Source organism: Pipra filicauda, unplaced genomic scaffold (assembly GCF_003945595.2).
Source record: "Pipra filicauda isolate LSUMZ 115617 unplaced genomic scaffold, ASM394559v2 scaffold70_size2993248_pilon, whole genome shotgun sequence".
Taxonomy (NCBI): Eukaryota; Metazoa; Chordata; class Aves; order Passeriformes; family Pipridae; genus Pipra; species Pipra filicauda.
Window position 1 is genome coordinate 2,382,051 of NW_024104876.1, and position 21,661 is coordinate 2,403,711.

The 21,661-nt window shown below is 43.1% G+C and overlaps 1 protein-coding gene across 1 annotated transcript in view; it reads left to right on the forward strand.

Annotated features, from left to right (window-relative positions):
- ADAMTS17 (ADAM metallopeptidase with thrombospondin type 1 motif 17) overlaps positions 1–21,661 on the forward strand; it is a 165,563-nt gene that overhangs the window by 133,246 nt on the left and 10,656 nt on the right. Inside the window, exons 20-21 of the mRNA XM_027714826.2 lie at positions 7,713–7,917; positions 11,940–12,092. Coding sequence (XP_027570627.1) covers positions 7,713–7,917; positions 11,940–12,092 — 358 coding nt within the window. The remainder of the gene's footprint in view (positions 1–7,712; positions 7,918–11,939; positions 12,093–21,661) is intronic.

Sequence of the window (21,661 nt, forward strand, 5' to 3'; positions counted from 1 at the left end):
TTCCACTTTCACTTTTCCGTCCATGGGCTGGAATCCAACTCCGTCCTCTCCAAGGGCTCACGCACCACAACGGTGCCCAGGGGGGAAAAACGAAGCCAGTGGTAAGAGCCAGCCAAGGCCCCTCAAGCTGGCTCAGCACCTCAGCAGCCCATCCAAAAGGCTGGGGACTGCCAAAATACTGGTGCCTCGGTGTGGGGTGAGTGATAGTGCCCATTGCTTTGATTCCTGGTCTGATTTAAGCTCATGGAGTGTGTCCATATGACCCTGCTGACTGAGAGTCCTCCTCTCCCTTCAGACTCCACCATGTACCTGTAACAGTGCTGTTTAACAGCCCAAGAATACAGAAATCCCAATACAAAATACAGAAATCAGTCTGGCTCCCCCATTCTGGTCTGTTTGCACCACGTTTTATGTGTGTTCTCATTGCAGGTAGATGGGGAGAAGAACAGTTTTGAATTTAGTTTGTGTGGTGAAAGACTTGCAAATAGTAGAATTTGGGGGAACAGTGTGATGGAAGACTTTTTTGGGAGTATCAGCAAATTGCTCACAGGGCTGTATGGAAATTACACTAAACTTAAGGAACATTTTGGCTGTGTGTGAACTGAAGGGACTGAGCTGGACATTTAATGGTTCCAAATGAGTCTGTTCTTTCATTAATGCTGTCAGGCTCTTTTGGGAGCTGTGCAAGTGTTTATCATCCATAAGGTTCAATGGCCACGAGATCAAAACCTTGTCTGTGCCTTGTGCTGAGGAACATCTTTGGTGTGTGTTGGATTTGGTTTCATGAAAACAAAAAAAAAAAGAAAAAGAAGGAACAGCCACGGGGAGAGTTTCAAATCATTTTAGCCTGGAAATCTGGCATAAATAGCAATGTTAGCACCCTCTGATCCAAGAAGGCACCACGTAGGAGCTCATTTTGAAGTAGTTCCCAAAGCTGGAGGTGGGATCTCTAGAATCAGTTGGAGCTTAATGAATTTGCCAGGACTGTGCTGGCCGGGGCGGCCGAGCCAGCCAGGAATGCTGCGCTCTGGTGGCTGCTCCTCGGGAACACCAGCCTGGGATGCAGGAGCAGAGGCCAAAATCCTGCAGAGCAAAAGGCCTGAGACACTGCTGGGCACCTTTGTGAGGGAGTAGCTGGTGTCTTGCTGTGACAGGTGATGGGGATCCCCATCCACGGGGAGGACACAAAGTCACCTGTTCCAGGTCAGCAGGTACCAGTCAGTGCTTAATTAGCCACCGAAAGACAAAAAGATGTTTTCAAGCAAACCCAGCAACTCAGCTCCATGGAGCAATTCTGGAAGAGAACTAAGAGAAGGCTGGGGAACAGAGAGTAGGATGAAGAGGGTTTATTGCCTACTGCTAAATGTGTTTACATCAAATAATCTAAGATGACTTGGTAGAGGAGGAGTTAGTTTGGCATTAGTTTTCACATGGAGTCATGAGACAGGTTCCTTAGCTTTGGTGTGAACACCCAGGCTGCCTTCTTTCACTGTTTTCCCCAGTACCAGTGTTTGACTCAGCAACCTTATGGTTGACCATTGCCCTGTTTTAAAATGTTAAATGATCTGTGCTGCTTTGGTTTGAGGCTCTTCAGGCCAAGTGCAGTTCTAACCCACCAAAAAAAAAAAAAAAAAATATTAGCAGGATTATCTAGCAAAATGTTGAACGGTGAAATCCACTCCTACTGCTGCCTGCTGTAATGCTCTTCACAGTTTGCATCTTGTGGTGGGAGCTGAGGAAAAGGCACTGTTTTCCTTGAAAAGGAGGGAATGGAGCTGGACACCAGTTACCACATCAAAGCTACACCAGCCATGGATGAGGGAAGGGGTAACTCATTGAGAAGGGCTCTGGGAGTGCTGATGTTCTGTCCCTTAGTGTAGTGAGGCAGCTGCCAGGAAAAAGGACACCTACTCACACCAACCCCACTGAGTCCTCTAAAACTGAGTGATCTGCTCATTTTGGGAGGGGAGGAGGGAGAAAACAATGGCTCCCATTTAAAAGAAGGAACTTCCCAAGGTGCGTGTAAATTATAAAACATTGTCCCCGTGGCTGATCTTATTGGTGGGAAATTAAAAAACAAACCTGTCAAAATGATAACCACTAAAGAGAAAAAGAAACCTGTGTGAGTGAAAGTTGGCAAGTCTGTTAGCAGAATGACTACTGTACTGGAAAATTACTGAGCACTGTTTATAAAGGCAATCAGACAGGAATGTTAGTCTTGGAGTCCTACTTTCGACATCAGCAGCTGTATTATTCTACTAGATTCCTTGTACTTTTTTCCAAAAAAAAAAACCAAAAACAAAAACAAAAACACAAACCTTCTAGTGACTGGGTGTGGCACCAACCTGTTCCCAAAAAATAAGATTCACCTGATTATTTTGACCCCAGTACAGCAGAGAGGTGGTGGAGAGTTTGAGAAGTGTGTGGGGTCAGGTTGATCCAACAGCAGTGTGTGTATTTTGTGGAAATCGTGAGTCCTTTTGCAAGCAGAGTTTTCTTGCTTCTACATATTTGAGCATGAGCTGAGTTTGATAGATGTAAGCAAAGTGTATCTGACTGTCAGTTCCACATGACTGATTCTCAGGAACCTTTTCCAATTCTCCTTGCTAAAATTATCCCATGTGAAATCCTGGCCCTGCTGCAAGTCAGTCTGAGTTCTGCCTGACATCAGTAGAGTCACAGTTTCACACAGGTGCCTCAGAAAACCAACTTTTCAATGCCTTTGGCATGATTTTGGCATCACAAACTGGTGCTAAAGACAACCAGTGCTAACTGGACATGGGGTTATCCTCACCTGTACATTAGTACAACAATGTATGTTAAACCAAAAGTTATTCAATAAAATCTATTAGAAATAAAACCCTCAGATTACGGGGTTTTAGATTAGGTTCTGTCACAAGTATTTTTTCAGATAAGCTGTCTTGTTTTATAGCAGATTTCATCTGATACTTTACTCTGTGGTAGAACGGGCTCTTAACTACAACTAGTTCAAAAAAATGGGTTTAATAACAGAAAAAAAAGTGTTATTGCAAACATGTCTTTGGTCACATCTGAGCTATTACTGTGAAAGCAGGGAAACAATTTCACGGTAGCATTGGGAAGGGAACAAAAGTAACACAATCCCTGTAGATAGTGAGGAATGTGTGAATATGTCCTGAATGTTTAGTTAGTGGAAAAGAACCCATTCGCAGACACTGTTCTTCTGAAGGGCTCAAGGCAGAAATGTGGGCTGCAATATTTACCGTAGAATTTCAAATGATTTTGTGTTATAAGAGGCTGCAAATTGCTAAAAGGTGACCCCATGTCTTTTTATTGAACTCCCTTGATCCATTTTATCTTCACAGCATTTTTTCCCCAAATCTTCAGCCACAAGCCCTCATTTGCAGACATTCATCTCCCCTGGGGTTTTGTACATAGTGCTGTAGGCAATTTTTTTTTTCCTAGAAAATGTGGGAGTCGTAGGCAAGTAGGTAGTGTAGATAATTCAAGGTTAATGACTAATCCTGACCATGGAAAGATCAAATGATGAACTGAACCTCCAAAAGATATTTCAAGTTTGCTCCGGGGGCCTGCCAGATGAGTGTTGCCAAAGCAGATTAGAAGAAGAACTCCCAATTCCTCAGAAGAGATACTGGGAGGTCAGAGGTTGAGGAAGACTCAGAAGATTTTGAACAGCCCTCTCAGATTGCATGTCCTGCCCATCCCAGCTTTTTGAGGCTTTTGAAAATCACACCCTTCTGGGCATTTTTTAGCTAGAAAGACAGCCACTGACTGGGTTAAAATCTGTGCTTGAAAACTCATCACTGTCTCCCTGGATCTGACCACCAGCAGGCTCTTTTAGCTCTTGAGTCTTCTACAGAGGTAAGATTACAAAAAATAATACCACAGAGAACCATCCCTGTGGCTGTGAGCAAGATGAGTGTGTTTGTCACATAAATCAGGGCTTGTTGGCAAAATGAGGGGCTCTCCAGGGACTCCAGCTGGAGCTCTCCCATGGTCCCACAGAGGGCAGGTTATAACCTGAGAGGGAAAGACCAAACTGAGACAAGCTCTGGTGTTAAGCAATCCCTAAGATCAATTTACAGGCTTAAAGTGTAACTGGAAGCCAAGAGCTCTGTATGATACACACAGGGCTTAGTGTACAGCAGTTAATTGGCTTAGTTAATAATACAGAGCCAGCTTGGGGGTTGGAGTTAGAACACTGGAGTTATTTTTTACATTGTCATAAGAAGAATACTTACCTTTTTTTTAAAAAAAAAAAACACCCTATAAGTAAGTCTCATTGTTAAACACATCAGGGGTGTTCAAAAGGTGTAATGACAGAAAATCTGCCTGTGATGTAATTTAATAGGAACCATCACGTGATACTATTTGTGCATCACATTTTTCTTCCCCGTGTGTATATTACTTGCAGATAGTAATTCTACTGATATCTTGCTGCACATTCCTTACCAAATATGAAACTGGCAGAAATTTTCATCTTTAATCACTTTGTCCATAAATCCCTTGTTTTTCCACTTTAGTTGTGAATGATATTGTGAAGACATAACTGCAGTGATTCTCTGTGTTACAGGCACCAAAAATATTTTCAGCTGCCTGTGAAGGAAACTTTGGGGGAGCCGTGGGGGGGTCAGGGCACTGCCAGGGCTGCACGTGGGACTCACCTTTACTTGTTTGCCAGATCATTTTTACAAGCCATTGAGCCAGGCAGAGATTCCACTGAGAGGATGGAGTTTTGTGGTCAAAGTGATCTTCCCCTTGGTGCCTTTGAAAATAACCTACTTAACTGATATTATTACTATGCAGACATTTCATGTCACTTGTCTCCTGGATATGAAACTAAACCCACCATTTCAAAAGAGCCTTTACTTTCTAAGTGTTTCAATTCCATGTTAGCAGCAGTTGTCACAGGCAGGACAGAGTGGGCTGTGAGGTTTCAGAGATCCCTTCCAGCATTGCCCCTCCTTATTTGTGAGCACTGGGCTGGGATCAGGGATGGATGAAGTGGATGGGCAGCTGAAGCTGCCCACTCCAACAAAAAACTTGGAGGTTGTGTTTTTAGCACAAACACATCTTTGTACTGATACCCTGGGTTTCAGCTCATGCTGTGCAATGATGATGATATTTAGGTTTTCTGTGCCAGTTTTCCAGTTACTCCCTGTTGTATTTGTACTGGAGTGGCACCAACTAGGCACCACCAAACAGGGTAGAAAACAAGGTGATCTCTCCCCTCCACAAGAGCAACAGAAGAATTAAAGAAGGAATTCTCCTTCCTGAAAGGAAAGCCATAACCTTGCTTCTTAAAGCATCTTGGGAATAGTTGGCATGCTGTGTGCTGCCCATCCTAAATGCAAGCTCACACACAGCCTCTGCCAAGAATGTATTTTTATCTTTCTTTGCTTCCAGTCCCTTTCCCTTTTTCTTTTGCCAGTGGCTGTAGATCACAGGGAGAGCACAGTGCTGAAGTGAGTATTAGTTGAGTGGAGCCTGGACAGAACCTGTTCCTGACTCTGTGACTCACGTTCTGCTCGTAAAGCACAGTCTCTCCATCCCCTCCCTGCCTTTGCTGAGAGGTTCCTTCACCCAGATGGACCTCTGACAGGGCAGAGCCCAGCTGATACCAAGGGGGCCTGGCTGTTAATTCTCATGAACACTGATTTCTGCACTTTAGGGCTATTTTTGTCAGACTTTCAGCCCAAGTATTCGATTTCCCAGCTGACATTTTCCTGTTCTGTAAGGGAGGTGCCAATTGCTGAGCCACAGAGATGCACCAAAACTGCAGTCTGGAGAAACAGGTTTGGTGTCTTGCCAGCTGTTTTAGCCAACAGGAATTCACAGATGTGTCAGTCAACTGCTTTAAAGCACAGAAACATTTGAGTGGGGCCCTGTTCCACAAAAGACAGGTGGCCTGGTCCTGCTCAAACCAAATGGCTTCTTGCCTTCCCTGTCAGCTCAGTCATCGGTGCTGTCACACCAGGTCATTAGTCATGGCATTTGCAAATTAATTCATGACACTTGCACCAGGTGAAGATGTTTCAAGTTGTGCTGAACTGATTTTTCCCATTCAGGAATGGGAAGATGGGAAACAGTCGTTGGATTTGTTTCAGAGAAGTTACACGACAGCTTCAAAAGAAATGTGGTTAATAAGTTGTTGAGCACTTATGTTGTTCTGCCTGGGCTACAGGAGCCTTCAGCAGAATGAAATAGTATTTCTGAGCAGGCTTGTTTTTGAGAAGTCTTATTTGGGCCACTTTTTGTAACAGACAGCCCAGGACTGGGTGACAAGTAAAAGATTCATGATGTAAGGATACTAATCTAGATGACAGCCCTAAATAACAGGCTAGGAGGTCAATTGCCTGGTGAGAAAGGCATGATGGCCTTCCTCAGGGTTATTGCTCCAGTCCTTCCCTCCATCCAGGAATACCTGTAATTACAGAGAACATGTTCCTGACTGACAGATTGCAGGAAGTGTGAAGATGGATGCTGCTTCTCCTTAGGAAAAAAGTGTCCCTCCCTACATCCCTCCTAATCCAGATTCTTCTTAGACATTTTATCCAGCTCTAACCACAGTGGTGCTTTCAGCACTTGCTGGAGTCAGTTGGAGCTGGAAGATGGAGGGGTGAGGATGCCTCCTTTCCCTCATGGCATCAATATGTTCCCTATTTCGGAGGAACTCAAACACCTCACAGTGTTGGGCTGGGTTTTTGCTAAAGAGTCTTTAAAGACATAATAAAGCAAACAACAACAAAAAAAGGCCATATATTTGTTCCCAGCACACTTTGATCAAAGGGGAAGGAAATGGAAACTTGAGATGTGCTCACGAAGTGAATGAATCCCACAGCTCAGAGGAATGATGGTCATAGGGAAACACCCCCACCCCAATCCAGATTGGGTTGTAGCACATCCTGGTGGGCTACAGCAGCTTGGAAACCACATTGTAGGATCCTTTCTCTAGGGGAAGTCTTGTCTTTTTAAATACTTCTTGAGCCTTGGCAGTTAAATGCAATTGAGAATGCACCTGGCCAGAGTGAATGAACCTGGCCAGGACTGAAGCCCTTAGTGCCATAAACTTCAAACAGATGAGATTCCAATTAAACATCCTGGAAAGCCCAGCTACAAGAAGTGAAATCTCATCAGTGACCTTTGAGAGAGTGACTGAGAAATGAGGCAGGAGATGTCTTTGCATTCTAAAGGTCCAGGATGTAGAGGATTTCTATGCTTTGAGGTCATATAATGTAGGGCTGGAGAAGCTGGTTCTGGTCTTGGATGTGGGAAAGCCCTGTAGGGCCAGGTGCCTGGCCATAGCACATCCCAGCTTGTTGGTAGGGTCTCTGCAGTGATGCTGTGCTTGCAGATGCAGCCCAGGTACCTCTCAAAGGCAGGAATATTTGTGGGGTAGAATGGTCTGCACACAAGTCTGTCTTCATCTGAGGGAAAAACACAGCCACACTGTAGAGAGTGGGGTTAAAGAGAGTGATGCAGAGTTTCTGTTTCTGCGTGGCATGGAGTCAGGAGGGAATATTCACTTGTATCCTGACTCTCTCCTGCTTTGCACACCCAAAGGTAATCAGTGATCTCAGTGTGATGATAACGCAGCACCATCAAAGAACCCACGAATCCAGGAATTGCTGCCCATTTCTCACTGGTTTTAAGAGAAGCATAATGTTTTATCACACCAGTTTGTTAACATTTTTTCTCTGGCTCCTTCCCAGGTGGGTGACTGGCCACTGGAGTCCCTGCTCTGCCACCTGTGAGAAGGGTGTCCAGCACAGGGAGGTGACCTGTGTTTATCAACTGCAGAACGGCACCTACGTCAACACGAGGGACCTTTACTGCCTGGGCAACAAACCAAGCCCGGTGCAGAGCTGTGAGGGAAGGGACTGCCTGTCCATCTGGGAAGCATCAGAGTGGTCAAAGGTAGGAACTTCACTCGAGAAAGGAGCCAGACTGCACAGAGCTCTGCCTTAATACAGCTGAGGGCTTAAAATTCTGCGTGTTCTCGTGGTCAGCAAACTCCCAGCATTGGAGCACTGGGTAGGACTCTTATTTGTGGAGATGAGGTTTGATTTCCATACTGGATGAGTTATTAAGGCAGGGTTTAGATATGCTTTAGTAACTATATCTTTCCATCTGAAAACTCTGACCAGGAAGGAAAAACATTTCACTGACCTGAGGCCAGAAGTGTAGCAACCCACCAGGACTTCTGTCTCCATTTAAATGTGGTATGAAACAAATACCAGATTTATCAGGCATCTGCATGTTGCAGAGAATGTACAATCCTTGGGCCTTATCCAGCCTTCCTTTGTCTAATTCCAGGAACATGAAAAAGCTGGTTATACTTTGTATAAAAGGTGCATCTCTCAGTAGCTGCAGAGTTAATTTTTTTTCCCCCAGGTATTATAAATGCATTTCTGATGTAAATGGCCTAGGCAATTAGACTGTGTTTTGATTAGCAGCAAAGTGAGCTGGGAATGTGCCTGCAGTTCCTGACCAGGACTTGGCTAATCCAGGGCAATTTTGTCTGTACTTTGTGAGTAACATTCCTGATAGGATGTCCATGTTAGTTTTGATATTATATCTGTTGGGCTTCTCTGAATGATGAGATCCTTTCACTCCTGGTGCAGCACTTCCAGCTCTCCCAGGCTCATTCCAGCCTGGCTGTGTCCTGGCTCTGTCCAGCAACAGCCCTTTCTGTGAGAAGGATTCCTTGTTACTCATCTCTGTTTGAAACAGTGAACTCCTGTTTAAAACATTGTCAAAGAGCTTTTGCAAAATATTATTGTTAGAAATGGGCTTAAAAGTCACAGGAGCTCAGGATACAAGGGATCCTGAGGAGCAGTGTCTCTTCACGAGCACAGTGGGATTCCATTGTGCACCTTCTGAACAGGAAATCTTGGCTTGGCAAGAGACATGATAGTTAAGTGAGAGCAGCGTTTCCTTTCAGTGAGGTGCTGGATCTGTTCACTTGTGCAAGATATTCGTGTTCTTCCTGAGTTCTTTCATTTGAAAAGATGTGGAGAAACACACCGAAATTTTAATAAGTTGTCTGGTAGGTCTTTTGTGTGTCATAGACGTTCCCCTCTTTATTTCTTACAGCTAAACCAGCTGAACTGTTTGTAGCTGACACTGTTCTGATGGGGCAGTTCCCACCTGTTGTAGATGTGGAATTTTTACTTGAGTCTTTTGTTAACAATCCCAGGCACTTCTCTCTCCTTTTTATGGAATGGATGAAGTCAAGTTAGAGAAAAGTGGAAATCCAGAGTGGAAATCTTCCATGTTTGTGACCACGTAACTCGTGTGCAAATACACAACATTTTTAGATAATTTTTTCAATACTGGTTTACTTTTCCTTTGATACATTTATTTACCTTTTGTCAGGGATATAATTGTCCACTTGTGCTTTTAAATTTGTTATTCTGGCACATTTCTGCTATTATGTAGCACAGTTGACTCCAGGACACATTTCATGCTCTGCCAGTGTGAACACTTCTCATACCTAGGACTTTTCTTCAGTGATAATCACTTTATTCCTTAGCATTTTAATCTGATGTTGTGGAATAAATATCACAATAGTGATATCATTTTATAAATCAATTTTCTGATGTATGTTTTTGAACGTCTTGGTTGTATAACACAGTTGATATCTGGTCCCCAGTCAAAAATGTCTGTTTTCAAAGCAAATTCCAATGCAATCTTCATCGTGGAAAAAATTAAGTTCCCCTTGTATTGCCAAACACTTGGGATTGTTTTGGACAAAGTACTGCTCAACCCATTTTTAATGACAAAAATAGAGACTGTCAGGAAAAGGTGAATGTTTCTACTGTTACGGAGCTAGAGTAGAAAAAAATATGGATTTTCTTCAGATAAAAGAACTGTGTTTTAACAGCAAAATTGTGTTGCTCCTTTGAAAAAACTCATGGGTATTTAACTAAGTAATTTGTTAATAAAATAAGACATAATGATCTCAGGTGGACGGACTGCACATTTGTGGAGTCTCTGTAAAATCTCTATATCAAAAAATTTGTCATGAAAACAGAGGACTTGAGGAAAGTAAAAACACTCTTAAAGGGGGTGATTTATATGTGACCACCAAAGATCTGTTGGAAACCTTTCTTGCACATGCTGTTTTGTCTAGGGAAGTATATGCAGAATTAATCTGTGAATAGCTTAAAAGCTGTGGGAAGAACAAACAGTTGGTGTTTTTCCCAGACTTGCTTGTAAAACCCACCTAGAGATTTCTCCTACTGTGAAAAGCACTCCCACTTCAGCTTGATTTACTTGGAGTAAATTGGACCGTTTGGAAGATTTTATGTGTTGTGCTTTGTAGTTTGAGATGAACGAGTGCAGCCCCTGGGGACTGAGGAAAATGATAGATAATTTGGGAAAATCTGTACAACTCGGGGCAAATTCATGGCTTTAAGGTACCATTTAGGGCTCTCTGGCAGGTCTTGTGCTCTGAGGAGCCCAGCAAAGCGGTTGCTGGAATCCTGCAAAGCCTGGAAGGATCCATCCATGCATCCAGCAGAACTGTACCTTGTGCTGGTCACAAAGATGTTCCATCCGTGAGGGGGTCACACAGTAGATGGAGTGGAAGGTTTCCCAGATTTCCAAGGAGTCACTCTGTGGTGCTCTGAAGTATTTAAAGGCATGTCTGTTTGCTTGCCAGCTCATAAACGCTTGTCATTCACGTCCTTAACAAGGGCAGCAGGTCAGAGCTGCCTGGATTGTGTTTTTAAGATGGTTAGACAGGCATGCTGAGATTTGTCCATTTGATGTAATTTATATCAAGCTGATGCTTGTTTCCAGCACAGACCCCCTGGATGGAGAAGCTTCTTGGAACACGTTCAAAAGACCTCACAGAATATCTCATATCTTCGCTATTTATTCAGTGTCAGATCAACTGTCTTTTCCCTGCTGATCCCCTGAAGGGGAGAAACTTGACATGCCAGAGGAGGTTGGTTTTTATCTCAGCTGGTACAAAGGTCATTTTTCCTGTCCCCAGTGGCTCTGCAAGAAAATGTCTCACTCTTCACCACTGCAGTGGCATGAGAGGGAAGAGCAGGCAGAGTGGGGACGTGGATTTAGGAGGCTGTGACAGCATCAGCAGATCTGGTGCTCTGTTACCAAACTGATTATTGAGAACAGAAATCTGGTCTCCATTCGTACCAGTGTCATTTTCCCACCTAGTACAGTCAAGGAAATCAAGACAAATTCTCCATTAAAAGAGATTTTCCAGCCAACCTTTGGCAAAGATAACAACTGGTTGACCAGATATCCCTGCTCTTTAGAAGCTACTTCCCCAGAGCCCAGGCACAAAATCATTTGTGGGTAATTTGTGTTCACTCCCGTGAATGTTGGTTTGTTAAAATCCTTCAGAATTTACATAGTGATGAGCATGTGACAAACCAACAAGTGAAGGTGATGGATGGATGAAGGTGTTTCACGTGACAACTGTGATTTTGCCATGATATGTCCAAGCTGTGCTACAGAAACATAACAGTGATCTAAGGCTACTGTGATTTAAAATTGCATTTATCACCACCATTTATCACCCTTGATACATCAAGGGATGTGGCAGTTCTGTGTTGTAAATCTCAGTGTGTACTTTCTCAGTATGGATGATGAGCTCTTAAACACCAGATTTAGTGGGTTTTTTCATCTGTAACACCAATTCCAGCAAAGAGCCAGCTGATATTTTTCAAAGAAGGTTTTTTTTTCAGAATTGCCTCTTTTCATAAGTAAAATATTTCACTAGCAGGTACAATGCTTTCCAAATTACTCATTTATGAGTGGCTGAGATTATTGTAATAAAATCTTGCAGATTAACAGTTTTCCTCAGTGTTCACAAACCCAGCTTTTCCTTTGAGCTGTGTTAGCAAGGTAAAAATTGTCATTTCTAAGCACCCTGTACCAAAACACAAATCCCTGCTGTTTTGCAGTGCTCAGCAGACTGTGGGAAGGGGATCCAGAAAAGAACAGTGACCTGCACAAACTCTCAAGGCAAATGTGATGCAGCCACCAGGCCAAGAGATGAGGAGGAGTGTGAGGATCACACAGGCTGCTACGAGTGGAAAACAGGCGATTGGTCCAAGGTAACAACAGATTTAACAGCAAACACTACCTGTGTTTTTTTTCTAAGTGCAAAGATGTTCACAGAGCTGTCTGTATTAATTTAAAGTTTGAATTTTAATTTGGAAAGGAAGGGTTTAACTGGTTTTGGAAGTATTGCTAGGCTTTAAACCCACCCATTATGCCATTTGTAAACCAAACATTGCAACAGAGGCTCATGAACATGACCATCAAGTTTTAGAGAAATCACTTTAGAGAAAAGTATTCCAAGCAGGATAAAACTGAATATTAGTTGACAGCTTAACCATCCAAAGGCAAAACCCACACAAGGCTCCCACCACAGGTGGACTTGTCAAAAAGCTACTTTATAAATGATGCTGCAACTGTTTTTCATATTTCAAAAAGCAGACTCTGAACAGTTCTGACAGATTGAATTCTATGGAAAAGAGTTCATTAGCAGCATCTTCCAGGGGTGCAGGGAACTAAGGAGGTGCCTCTTGTCCAGCCTGGGCAAGCTAAAAAGTAACTAGCAGGAGGTTGATTTCCTTGATTGTAATTATGTTAAAAAGTTAAAGAGTTTAGGACCCCATCACTGAGAAAAAGGGGGATCTCACGAGGGGCTGTGGTGAGTTTTGTCTCCCTCAAAGCATCACTGTGGAGCTGAGAAGAGAGCTGGGCTTTGGTATTTCGTGATTAATCTGGAGGTTTGGGAGAACCATTGTTAAGCTGAATAATACTGTGGAGAGGCACAGGGAAGCCTGAGCAGGGACAGAGGGAACCTGAGAGCACTCCCAGCTCAATTCCCTTCCTCTCCCCTGTGCAGGTCCTGCATGCAGAGCCAGACAATACACTATTTTATTACCATGGGTGCAAGACTAGAGCTGTGCAGCTGAATTTCAGCCTAGTCTGGGACTTACCCAGCATAGCCCAGTCCTAGACTCATTCCAACCACCTGAAATGAAAGAAAGCCATGAGTTTAAAGGCAGAGCCAAAGCCATTAGTCCCCTCCTCAGGGCTGGAGTTTACCTTCCATAGACCTGTCTGAACTTAGTTTCTGAACTTGGTTTCTGCAGTGACATCAGTGGAATTCCTGAATGCAGTGGATTAAACCAGAGCAGAGTCTGCTCTGTATTTGCATTCTGATCTTAAAGTAATGCTTGGTTTTGCTTGGGAAGGAGGCCTGGCAGTGTCAGAAACTCAGCCTTTGCCAGTGTTGTTCCTAAAGCATCCTTTACATTGCTGACTCTGTGTTTGCATAGAGAACTGTAATTTCCCAGGAATATTATATTCCAGTTTGGTTTTCATCGTATCTTTCTAACTGTCCTGTTCTTTAAAACAAAAAGCCTACTTTGTGTTCTGGAATGTACAGAATGTGCAGAAACCACTGGGATACAGTAGTTGCACTTTGCTTTCCAAAAACCCAAACTCCAGCAGGCAAAATCCAAGGAAGCAGAGGCCCAGGATGGGCAAATTGGCTTATCAGTGATTGGATTTTTTTGTAGGAATTGCAATTATTTATGTATCTATCCTGTCATAGATACATGGATTTAATGGTGTCAGTGCTGGAGAATGCAGGAGGAACCTGCCACATACAAAGTGTCTGTATTTATGCTGAGCCAGGAATTTGTATCACAAGATGTTTAGAGTATTGAACATTATTTTATTCATAACCTGGCACTCAGAGTCCGTGCAAGCTGGCCAAAACAAACAGTCCCCACGTGTTAACAGGTGAAATAACAGTATTTATTTAGTTATTTATTTGTGGAGTTTTAAAAAGTTTTGGCATGCCAAATTGCCCCAGATTCTCTTTGTAGGGAGGAATATGAAATAACTGTGTATTCACTGATGACATGGATTCAAAGTTCAGCATTGTGTGAATAGTTCCAATCTGATAAAGACCCTGACTCACTGCTGGGAAGGCTGCAGTTGTACATTGCTCACAGTAAATAGTGTTGTTGATAGATTTAATGTCTGCATGTGAGGAGGGCAGGTTCAGTGCAAAATCACTTGTTACTTGTGATTCTTAACTCAGGGTCAGGATCTTCCCTGTGCACGAGGGCACAAAAAACTTATGTGCTGCATATGTGTCCTCCTCCTGTCTGCAGAGAGCTTGTGCCAGTGCTCTGCTTCCCAGGAATTTCACCCTGTGTGAGTCCAGCAGGATGTTCTTGGACTTGGATTTGGTTTATAATGAGCATTTAAAATTCTAGACATATTGGTTAATTCTGACTGGACACTTAGGTCACACAATTAGATTCTTATTCTCTGAGTAGAAGGGTAAAAAAAGGCACCACTGGATTGCTAGACAAGGGTATGGGAAGGGACAGTTCTTAGAAGAGAATTTATTGTTCCAGAAACACAGATAGCTGAAATGTTTGGTGTGGAATTCAATTCTTCACAAATTCTGAGAGAAGGATTTTCATCATGAGGATCCAGAAGCTTTAATGCAGGGCTTGGACTTAGGGGGACTTTACAGCTATCAGCAACTCCAGCTTAAAACAGCTCCTCCTTTAAGGAGAAACATGAAGTCTGTAGCAGTTAGATTATAGTGAACTCTTTAAAATTCATCCTTCCAGGGCAAAATTCCACTGTAAAACATTTGTTCCCAGTCCTGTAAAAATCACTGTGAGGAAGCTTTGTGCTGACTAAGATGGAAACTTTTTCCATTAATACAAATTGATCTCAGAACAAACAACTTTGTGCAATTAATTTTCTTGTGCATTTGTTATTTATTGTTAAGAATCATCAGGGAAGCAAGATTTAGCTAACAGTGATAATTATCACGGATTAAAATAATGGGCTTTGATGCTTTGTGTGCAAACAGCTTGCCTGGTGATTTGGCCTTGGATCCTTAATTTCCCAAACCAAGATCCTTTGAAGATGCCGGGAAGTCATGTAAGAAAGAGGCGAAACCTCATTTAAAAACTCAAGTCCAGATACAACTTGTAAACAGAACAGGCTGTTTGGGTGGTAGTGACAGAGTGTTATTTTTATATTGGTAGTGGTTGTTTTGTAGAACACATGGACTCTGTGTGTGAGAGGACAGCTCCCAGCCCTGTATAAATAACTCACTTCTGACAGCAGTGGATATGGTTATCCTGTATAAGGTCCTGGATCCTGTTGCATTCAGCAGATGGGCAGCAGTAAAACCTCCAAACCTGGGCCAGATGAGTTGTTTTATGTTCTCAGACCCTGTGTAGAGGAGGTGAGGGCAGGAGGCAGGGCCGTGCAGGTCTGAAACCTGCACCCACCAGCCCAAACCTTGTCCACTGGCCTTAGCAATGGCTCTGCAGCCACTGCCCATGCTCTAAGGGAGAGGAATTTTATTCTATTTTCTGTCAGGTTTATTTGCAGATGGTCCTTACTGTGTACTGTAGCTGTGGAAAGCTTTTGGAGCTCACTGAGCAGGTTCAGGAAGCAGTCCTGGCTGTCATGTTTGTATATTCCCAATGTATTTGCAGCATATTTCAGGTGTTGCACAAGGAACTGATAAATCTCCTTTGCTTTGCAAACACATAAGGCCAGGTCTGTAAACTTAATTTAAATGTCTTTGTTAGCCCTGTGCTTGAGATTAACAGGCTGTACTGTAATTCTGAAGACAGAGAGTTGTTCTGTTACTGAGAACCTCCACATCTTCTCTGCATTGCAGACACTTCTCTTTTAAACCTCTTGTCTTAAAGGGATAGAATTATTATTTTTAATATTTAACTCAGCATTGGTATTATAAGTTTCATAAATAAACTGTTTCTGACCCCCAGTCTATGAACAAAATAGAAGACCCACTGAAGGTGTTAACCTGAAATGATTCTTTTATTGTTGCCCGGATTCTTTAGAATTGCAATTCATTATATCATCCTTTTTTATATATGATGCAATATGGAAAAGGGAGTCCAAGCCATCTCCCATTCAGTCCTTTCTTCCAAGAGGAAATTCCACATCCAGTTTGCATTCAGCTAAAGAAACAAACATCTCTGTACACTCGTTCTACTTTGAAATAGTTCCTCCTTGTTTGAAATCTGAGCTGTTAAATGTTCTAGTGCTGGAAGCATTTTTGCATTTCTGTTGTAGTTGTGCTGGTCAAAAGAACAAACACAGGTTGCTCAGTTTCCCAACACTTGCCTCAGCCTCCCAGACTGCTGAAAATGTGCCTCTTGATGCTTTAGCAAGACAGTAGTTCATTCTTTCATGATGAATTATATTTTTGCTGACAAACTTTATGTCGAGGATTACATTCCTGGGAGGAATGCAGGCAGCCTGTGAACAGAGTGTGTCTTTATGTGTGTGTGGCTCTCTGGGAAGCTGAGCAGGACTCGCAGCCCGGGGCTGCACCACTCCCCTTCTCCAGGCTGAGCTGGCAGGAGCAGTTGCAGGAGTCAGACTTGGCACTGGAGTCATGGAGGACGTGTCCCACGTGATGTGGGATGCGCTGCTGGCCTGCTGGGGGGAGATGGAGTTTTGCCTACCTGTGGTGGTGACAGATCTGTGGTGCTTGAAGGTGAACAGCACCAGGGGCTGCTTTTTGGCTACCCAGCACTCCCCCTCTATCCTCAGCTCTCTCCCCTTCAGGTCCTGCAGTGATGTAACAGGGAACAGAAGGCTCAGGGGAGACCTTACTGCTCTCTACAGCCACCTGAAAGGAGGTTGTGTGGAGGTGGGGTCGGGCTCTTCTCCCGGGCAACTGGTGACAGGACAAGGGGAAACGGCCTCAAGTTGCACCAAGGGAGGTTCAGGTTGGATATTGGGAAAATTTTCTTCAGTTGGAACAGGCTCCCTAGGGAAGTGGTGGAGTCATCACCCTTGGAAGTGTTAAAAAATCAAGTTAACGTGGCACTCGGTGCCATGGGTGATGTTCTGCCAAAGGCTGGACTTGATCTTGAAGGTCTTTTCCAACCTTTATGATTCTGTGAAGGCACTCACGTGCAGAAGTACAGGCCAAGGCTGTATTTTTTGAGTGCCTTTCCTCCAACTGGCCTTTGGACTCTTTCTAGGTTATAATTGAGGGGCAAGATTATATAGCAAGAGCAGTTCTCCATGAGATTTTTATGGATTTTTCTTCATTTCCAGTTTCACTTAATTGTCTCAGTATTTTGCATACCTCGACATACTCTAATTCTGCCCTGTGACTGCAGTGCTGTATTTGGAGCCAAGGGCACAGAATGGTTCAGGGTTCCCAGTTATATTTTTTTTACTGTTCTCCTTTAAACTGGTATTATATCAAGGAAGGTGGAATTACAAACTCCATCGTTAGCACTGACTTTCACAAGGGGCATTTTCAGCTCTGTGGGTGGAAGTTTAAACATGCAACTTCTGTCCCTCAGGCAACAATTTAGCTCATTAACCTATTATATTACCTAGCCCAATGAAAAGATTTTTAGAAGAGGAAAGACACATAGGAGCCTTGTAGCATGTTGGCTTTGCCATATTTTTTCTTTGCAGTTACAGTAGGTGCTCTGTAAATACTAGGCCTGTATTAATCTCAGATAACCCAATGTAAATCCAGGGTAACTGTCTTTCATTCTTCTCTGCAACCCACTGGCCACAAGCCAAGGATCTCACTCAGCACAGTGGGTCAGATATCAGTCTCTCTTGCATTAGTGTAAATCCAGATTAATTCAGGCACTTAAGTTAGCACAGGCTTGTGCCCGTGCCACGCAGAGCAGGATCTGACCTGATGGACTGTGCAAAATCTTTGGGTAGGAACCATCCCAGATTTGTGCTCTGAGGTGAAAATAAATACATGACACGTCAAACTGGGCTTCAACTGGGAGAGAAAGCAGAGGAGAAATCTTTTTTCTGCCACTTTACATCTTTTATAACCCCCTGGCACAACTTTCACTGCATTCAGAAAAGTTGTACACTCCAGAAACTGGACAGCTCTAGTGAGGATCAGCTTGGCAAAGTGCTACATTAAACAATATTCTTGTTGCCAAATAATGTCAGTAGTGATAAAGCACATTTGAAAAACCACCTATAGCCACCTGTCCTCCCTGAGCATCAGTAGTTGCCAATTCCTTTACAGTATTTTGCTGAGCCTATGAAATCCTGGCTATGGATTTTCATCCCAGGAGAATATTAACAATAGGGAGAGGGAAAAAAAACCCTCATTTCCTATAAGAAAAATACTGGCTTTGTGCCAGACCTTGAGGTGTTTCATACAGGAGATCAGCAGTCATTCATCACAGTGGGTGGTAACAAGGACTTGTAATTGCAAATTAATTGTTCTGGCAGGATTACAGTAGGTCTTATTCTCTGAGAGATAAACCCCCAGCCTTGCAGTGCACCAGAAAACATGTTGGGGTTGGAGTTTGTTTTTTTTCCAAAAATACTCTACAATCTTCCAGTGCCAGGAAGGCATATTTTCCAAGCTCCAAATGATTGGGAACATCAACAAAATCCTCTATATGCCTCACTTTTAATGATTAATTCCCATTACATGATAAGAAGAGTAAATCAAGGACAGCTGTGGTTTGTGAGGTGTATTCAAAGCTGTTACAAATATAGAAGCAAAACTGCCCTTTGTTCTAACATTCATTACAAATTCATGGCTTGACCCAACATCTGTTTATGATAAACCATGGACAACTTGTTAATTCTTCGTAAAGGTCATAACTAAGTTCATCTTCTACCTTGGAGAAAATAATTTTTCTTGTTGAATCGAGAGAAAACTGTGCAGGAGGAATGGTGGCTTCAAACTGCGGTGGCACAGCAGAGCTGACAGACCCTTCCCTGCCACTTTGCCCCAGCAAACAGCTCCATGATTTGGGTGCATTCAGCACCACTGGGAGGTTGTCTCCAGGCCTCACTGGGGCACATCAGTTGTTCTCCAGAAGGTGATAGAACTGGATGTGACAGGAGAGGACCCAGCAAGCTTTAGGATTCAAACCCTCTGCTTCTGTGGTCCTGGACATGACCAGGAGCCAGAGCATCAGTGTGTCCTAAATCTTAAGTCCTGCCCCATGGACTGCTCTGAACTGTGGCTCCCTGTGGTTTGTTCCTCTGGCACGTGGTCACTGATGTGCAACCACAGCCTGTGTTGCCAACAGCTGATCTCAAAACACCCCTCGCCACAGGAGACGGGGACAAATGGCCCAAAGTTGGTTATATCAGCCAAGGACTTTAATTTGCACAAGTCATCAGTGAGATGAGTCCCACCCCTTTTGCTCTTTGATTCTCTGTCCCCACATCTGTGGGATGTCTTCAGCTCTGATCAGAGGTGTAAACGTTGCATAATGGCACCAGAGCAAGGTTGAGCTTGGTCTAGGCTTGGTCTAACAGCCAGCCCCAGTCAGTGCAGCTCCAGTTGGAAACCCAGGCATGGAAAGGGAAGAGGTGCCAATCGCAGTGCTGTGTCATTCCCCTGGGCACTGCTGGCTCCAGAAGCCAGTGACTGCTCCTCCATTGCACAACAAATTGCACAGCTCATCTCTGCTGGAGTTTCTGGGAACATCCATAGTACAAATTATTTTGAAGGTTCCTTAGTAAAGGAGAATGTGCTACAAAAAGACCAGATCAATCAGTGTTTTGTTTGAAGTGGAGCACGTTCTGCCTCAGTGTTACTGTCTCATATTCCAGTACAGCCTCCAGTGATCCTGTTAACTGGAAGAGTAACTTCTCTTTTTTTTGATATTTTTATTTAAAAGCCTGGTCCATTAAGTGCATTTTTTTGATGGAGAGTTAAAGCCTCCACACCAAGATCAGTGGATTGGAAATGAAATTCCATCGTGACTATTTTACTCTTTTCTTTTAATGGGGAAAAGAAGAAAGAGTGAAAGACAAGCCTGTTCAAATGTATTGGCAATCATTTTCTCTGAGTTACTCTGAGATGTTACAGTGTCTGGGACCATGTTTTTAAAAATATGAGCAGTAGTAATTCAGCATTTTAAGTTTGTAGTACATATATTGAGAGGATTTTCCTCTTGAATCCTTACAGCACACCATATATATTATTAGCAGGGACTGCTGTAATTTTGCAGTCTTTCCAATAGCCTTCTGAGATTTGTAATGACTACTGAGGCATTAAGGTGACAGTCTTCCAGAACACCTTTAAGGAGCAATTAGTATCAGTCTGCTGGTGGTCCCTTGATTGACTGTGCAGAGAGATGAAATGCAGTGTTAATTAGCAACATGTCAAAGCTGAGTAGCTCCATGTCTGGAGAATGCTCAGGCAAGACTGAGGTGGCAGAAATGAGCAGCCTCTTGCTGAAGTTAAATAATCCTGAAGGAATCCTTGGTTTAATTACTTTTTTTAATAAATTGCATTGAGGTAGCATTGATCATTAACTGATGAATAACTAATAATAACTAATAATGCATTCAATGGAGCTTTGGCTCCCAAGATACTCTTTCAGGCTCACATCTGGGGCAGGACTCAGGGTGGGACTAGAGCTCAGGTAGCCCCTAAAAGCCTTGCTCAGCACAAGCAGCACATGCTGCTGTGGGACAGGGGGAATCCTGAAGCATCCAGCCTGGCCTGAGTTCTGTGATCCCAGGGTTACATGGCTGTCCATTACTGTCTGGGTAGACTAAAATGAGCTTCATTATACCTTTTACACTGGGTGTTTTTCACCATCAGTTCCTTGCAGTTTTTCAGGTGGAATAAGCTCTGGAGTATTTCCACTTTGTACCTTCCCCAGATCCAAACATTGCACATGTGCTATAGATGTCTGTGGTACTCTGTGGGCAGTACTGCATCATTTCACAGCTCTGCTTGATCCTGCTCTTGAAATCCACTTTGAAACCCTGTGAGAAGTAAGTTCTGCCTGAGTTCTAAACTGGATAAAATGACATTTCCTCATCAGCATCCACCTGGGCTCCATTGCAGGAGTACTTGGGGACACTGTCACTACCCAGAATATTCATGTGTTCAGCCCTTAATCTCTGAACTCTCTGGACACAATGGAACTTTTCAGAATGGCAGAGTCGAGCTGAACTGTGCACTGAGACAAGCTGGATGTGCTGGTCAGGTCTCAGGATCGAGCAGTTTGAAAGCACAGCTGTAGGCAGTTTGCAAAAATTGCTTCTCCCTTTTCCTGCTAAGATACTCTGACATCAGCCACGAGCATTTGCTGCCACAATTTATTGTTTCTTCCCATACTGAGTCAGAAGGGTATGCTGCTTTTTTTTTCCATGGCTAAATTAAACAAATCAGTCATTTCACAGAAGTTTCCAAATGAAAGCTTGTTTTGTAAGCAAGACCAGATATGTTCTTTTACAGATCTGGGGTTCAAAAAGAAGAAAAAAAAAAGGAAAAAAAAAAAAAAGAAAAGAACAAGGAAGCTTGAAAAACAGCTTACAGTTTCCTTCAGGCTAATTAGATCTTATCAGTGAAAAGGCAGATATTTCTTTCTTTAGCATGATGCCGTGGTGAAAGTGGACCTGGTGTTTATGAAAGCATATTGCACACTGCTTTTCAGCTAGAACTGCGGAGTTTTAAATTAGTGATACTCATAAAAAGCCTGATGTGAAGGTGTGTGGAGCACTGGCTTTCAAAACACACTTATGTGTATTGTTAAGGAGTAGAGCAATTGCAGACCTTTTGTCATTCATCTCAGATGCTGGGTTAGATTGTTATTGATAGGAACTTGTCTTGCTT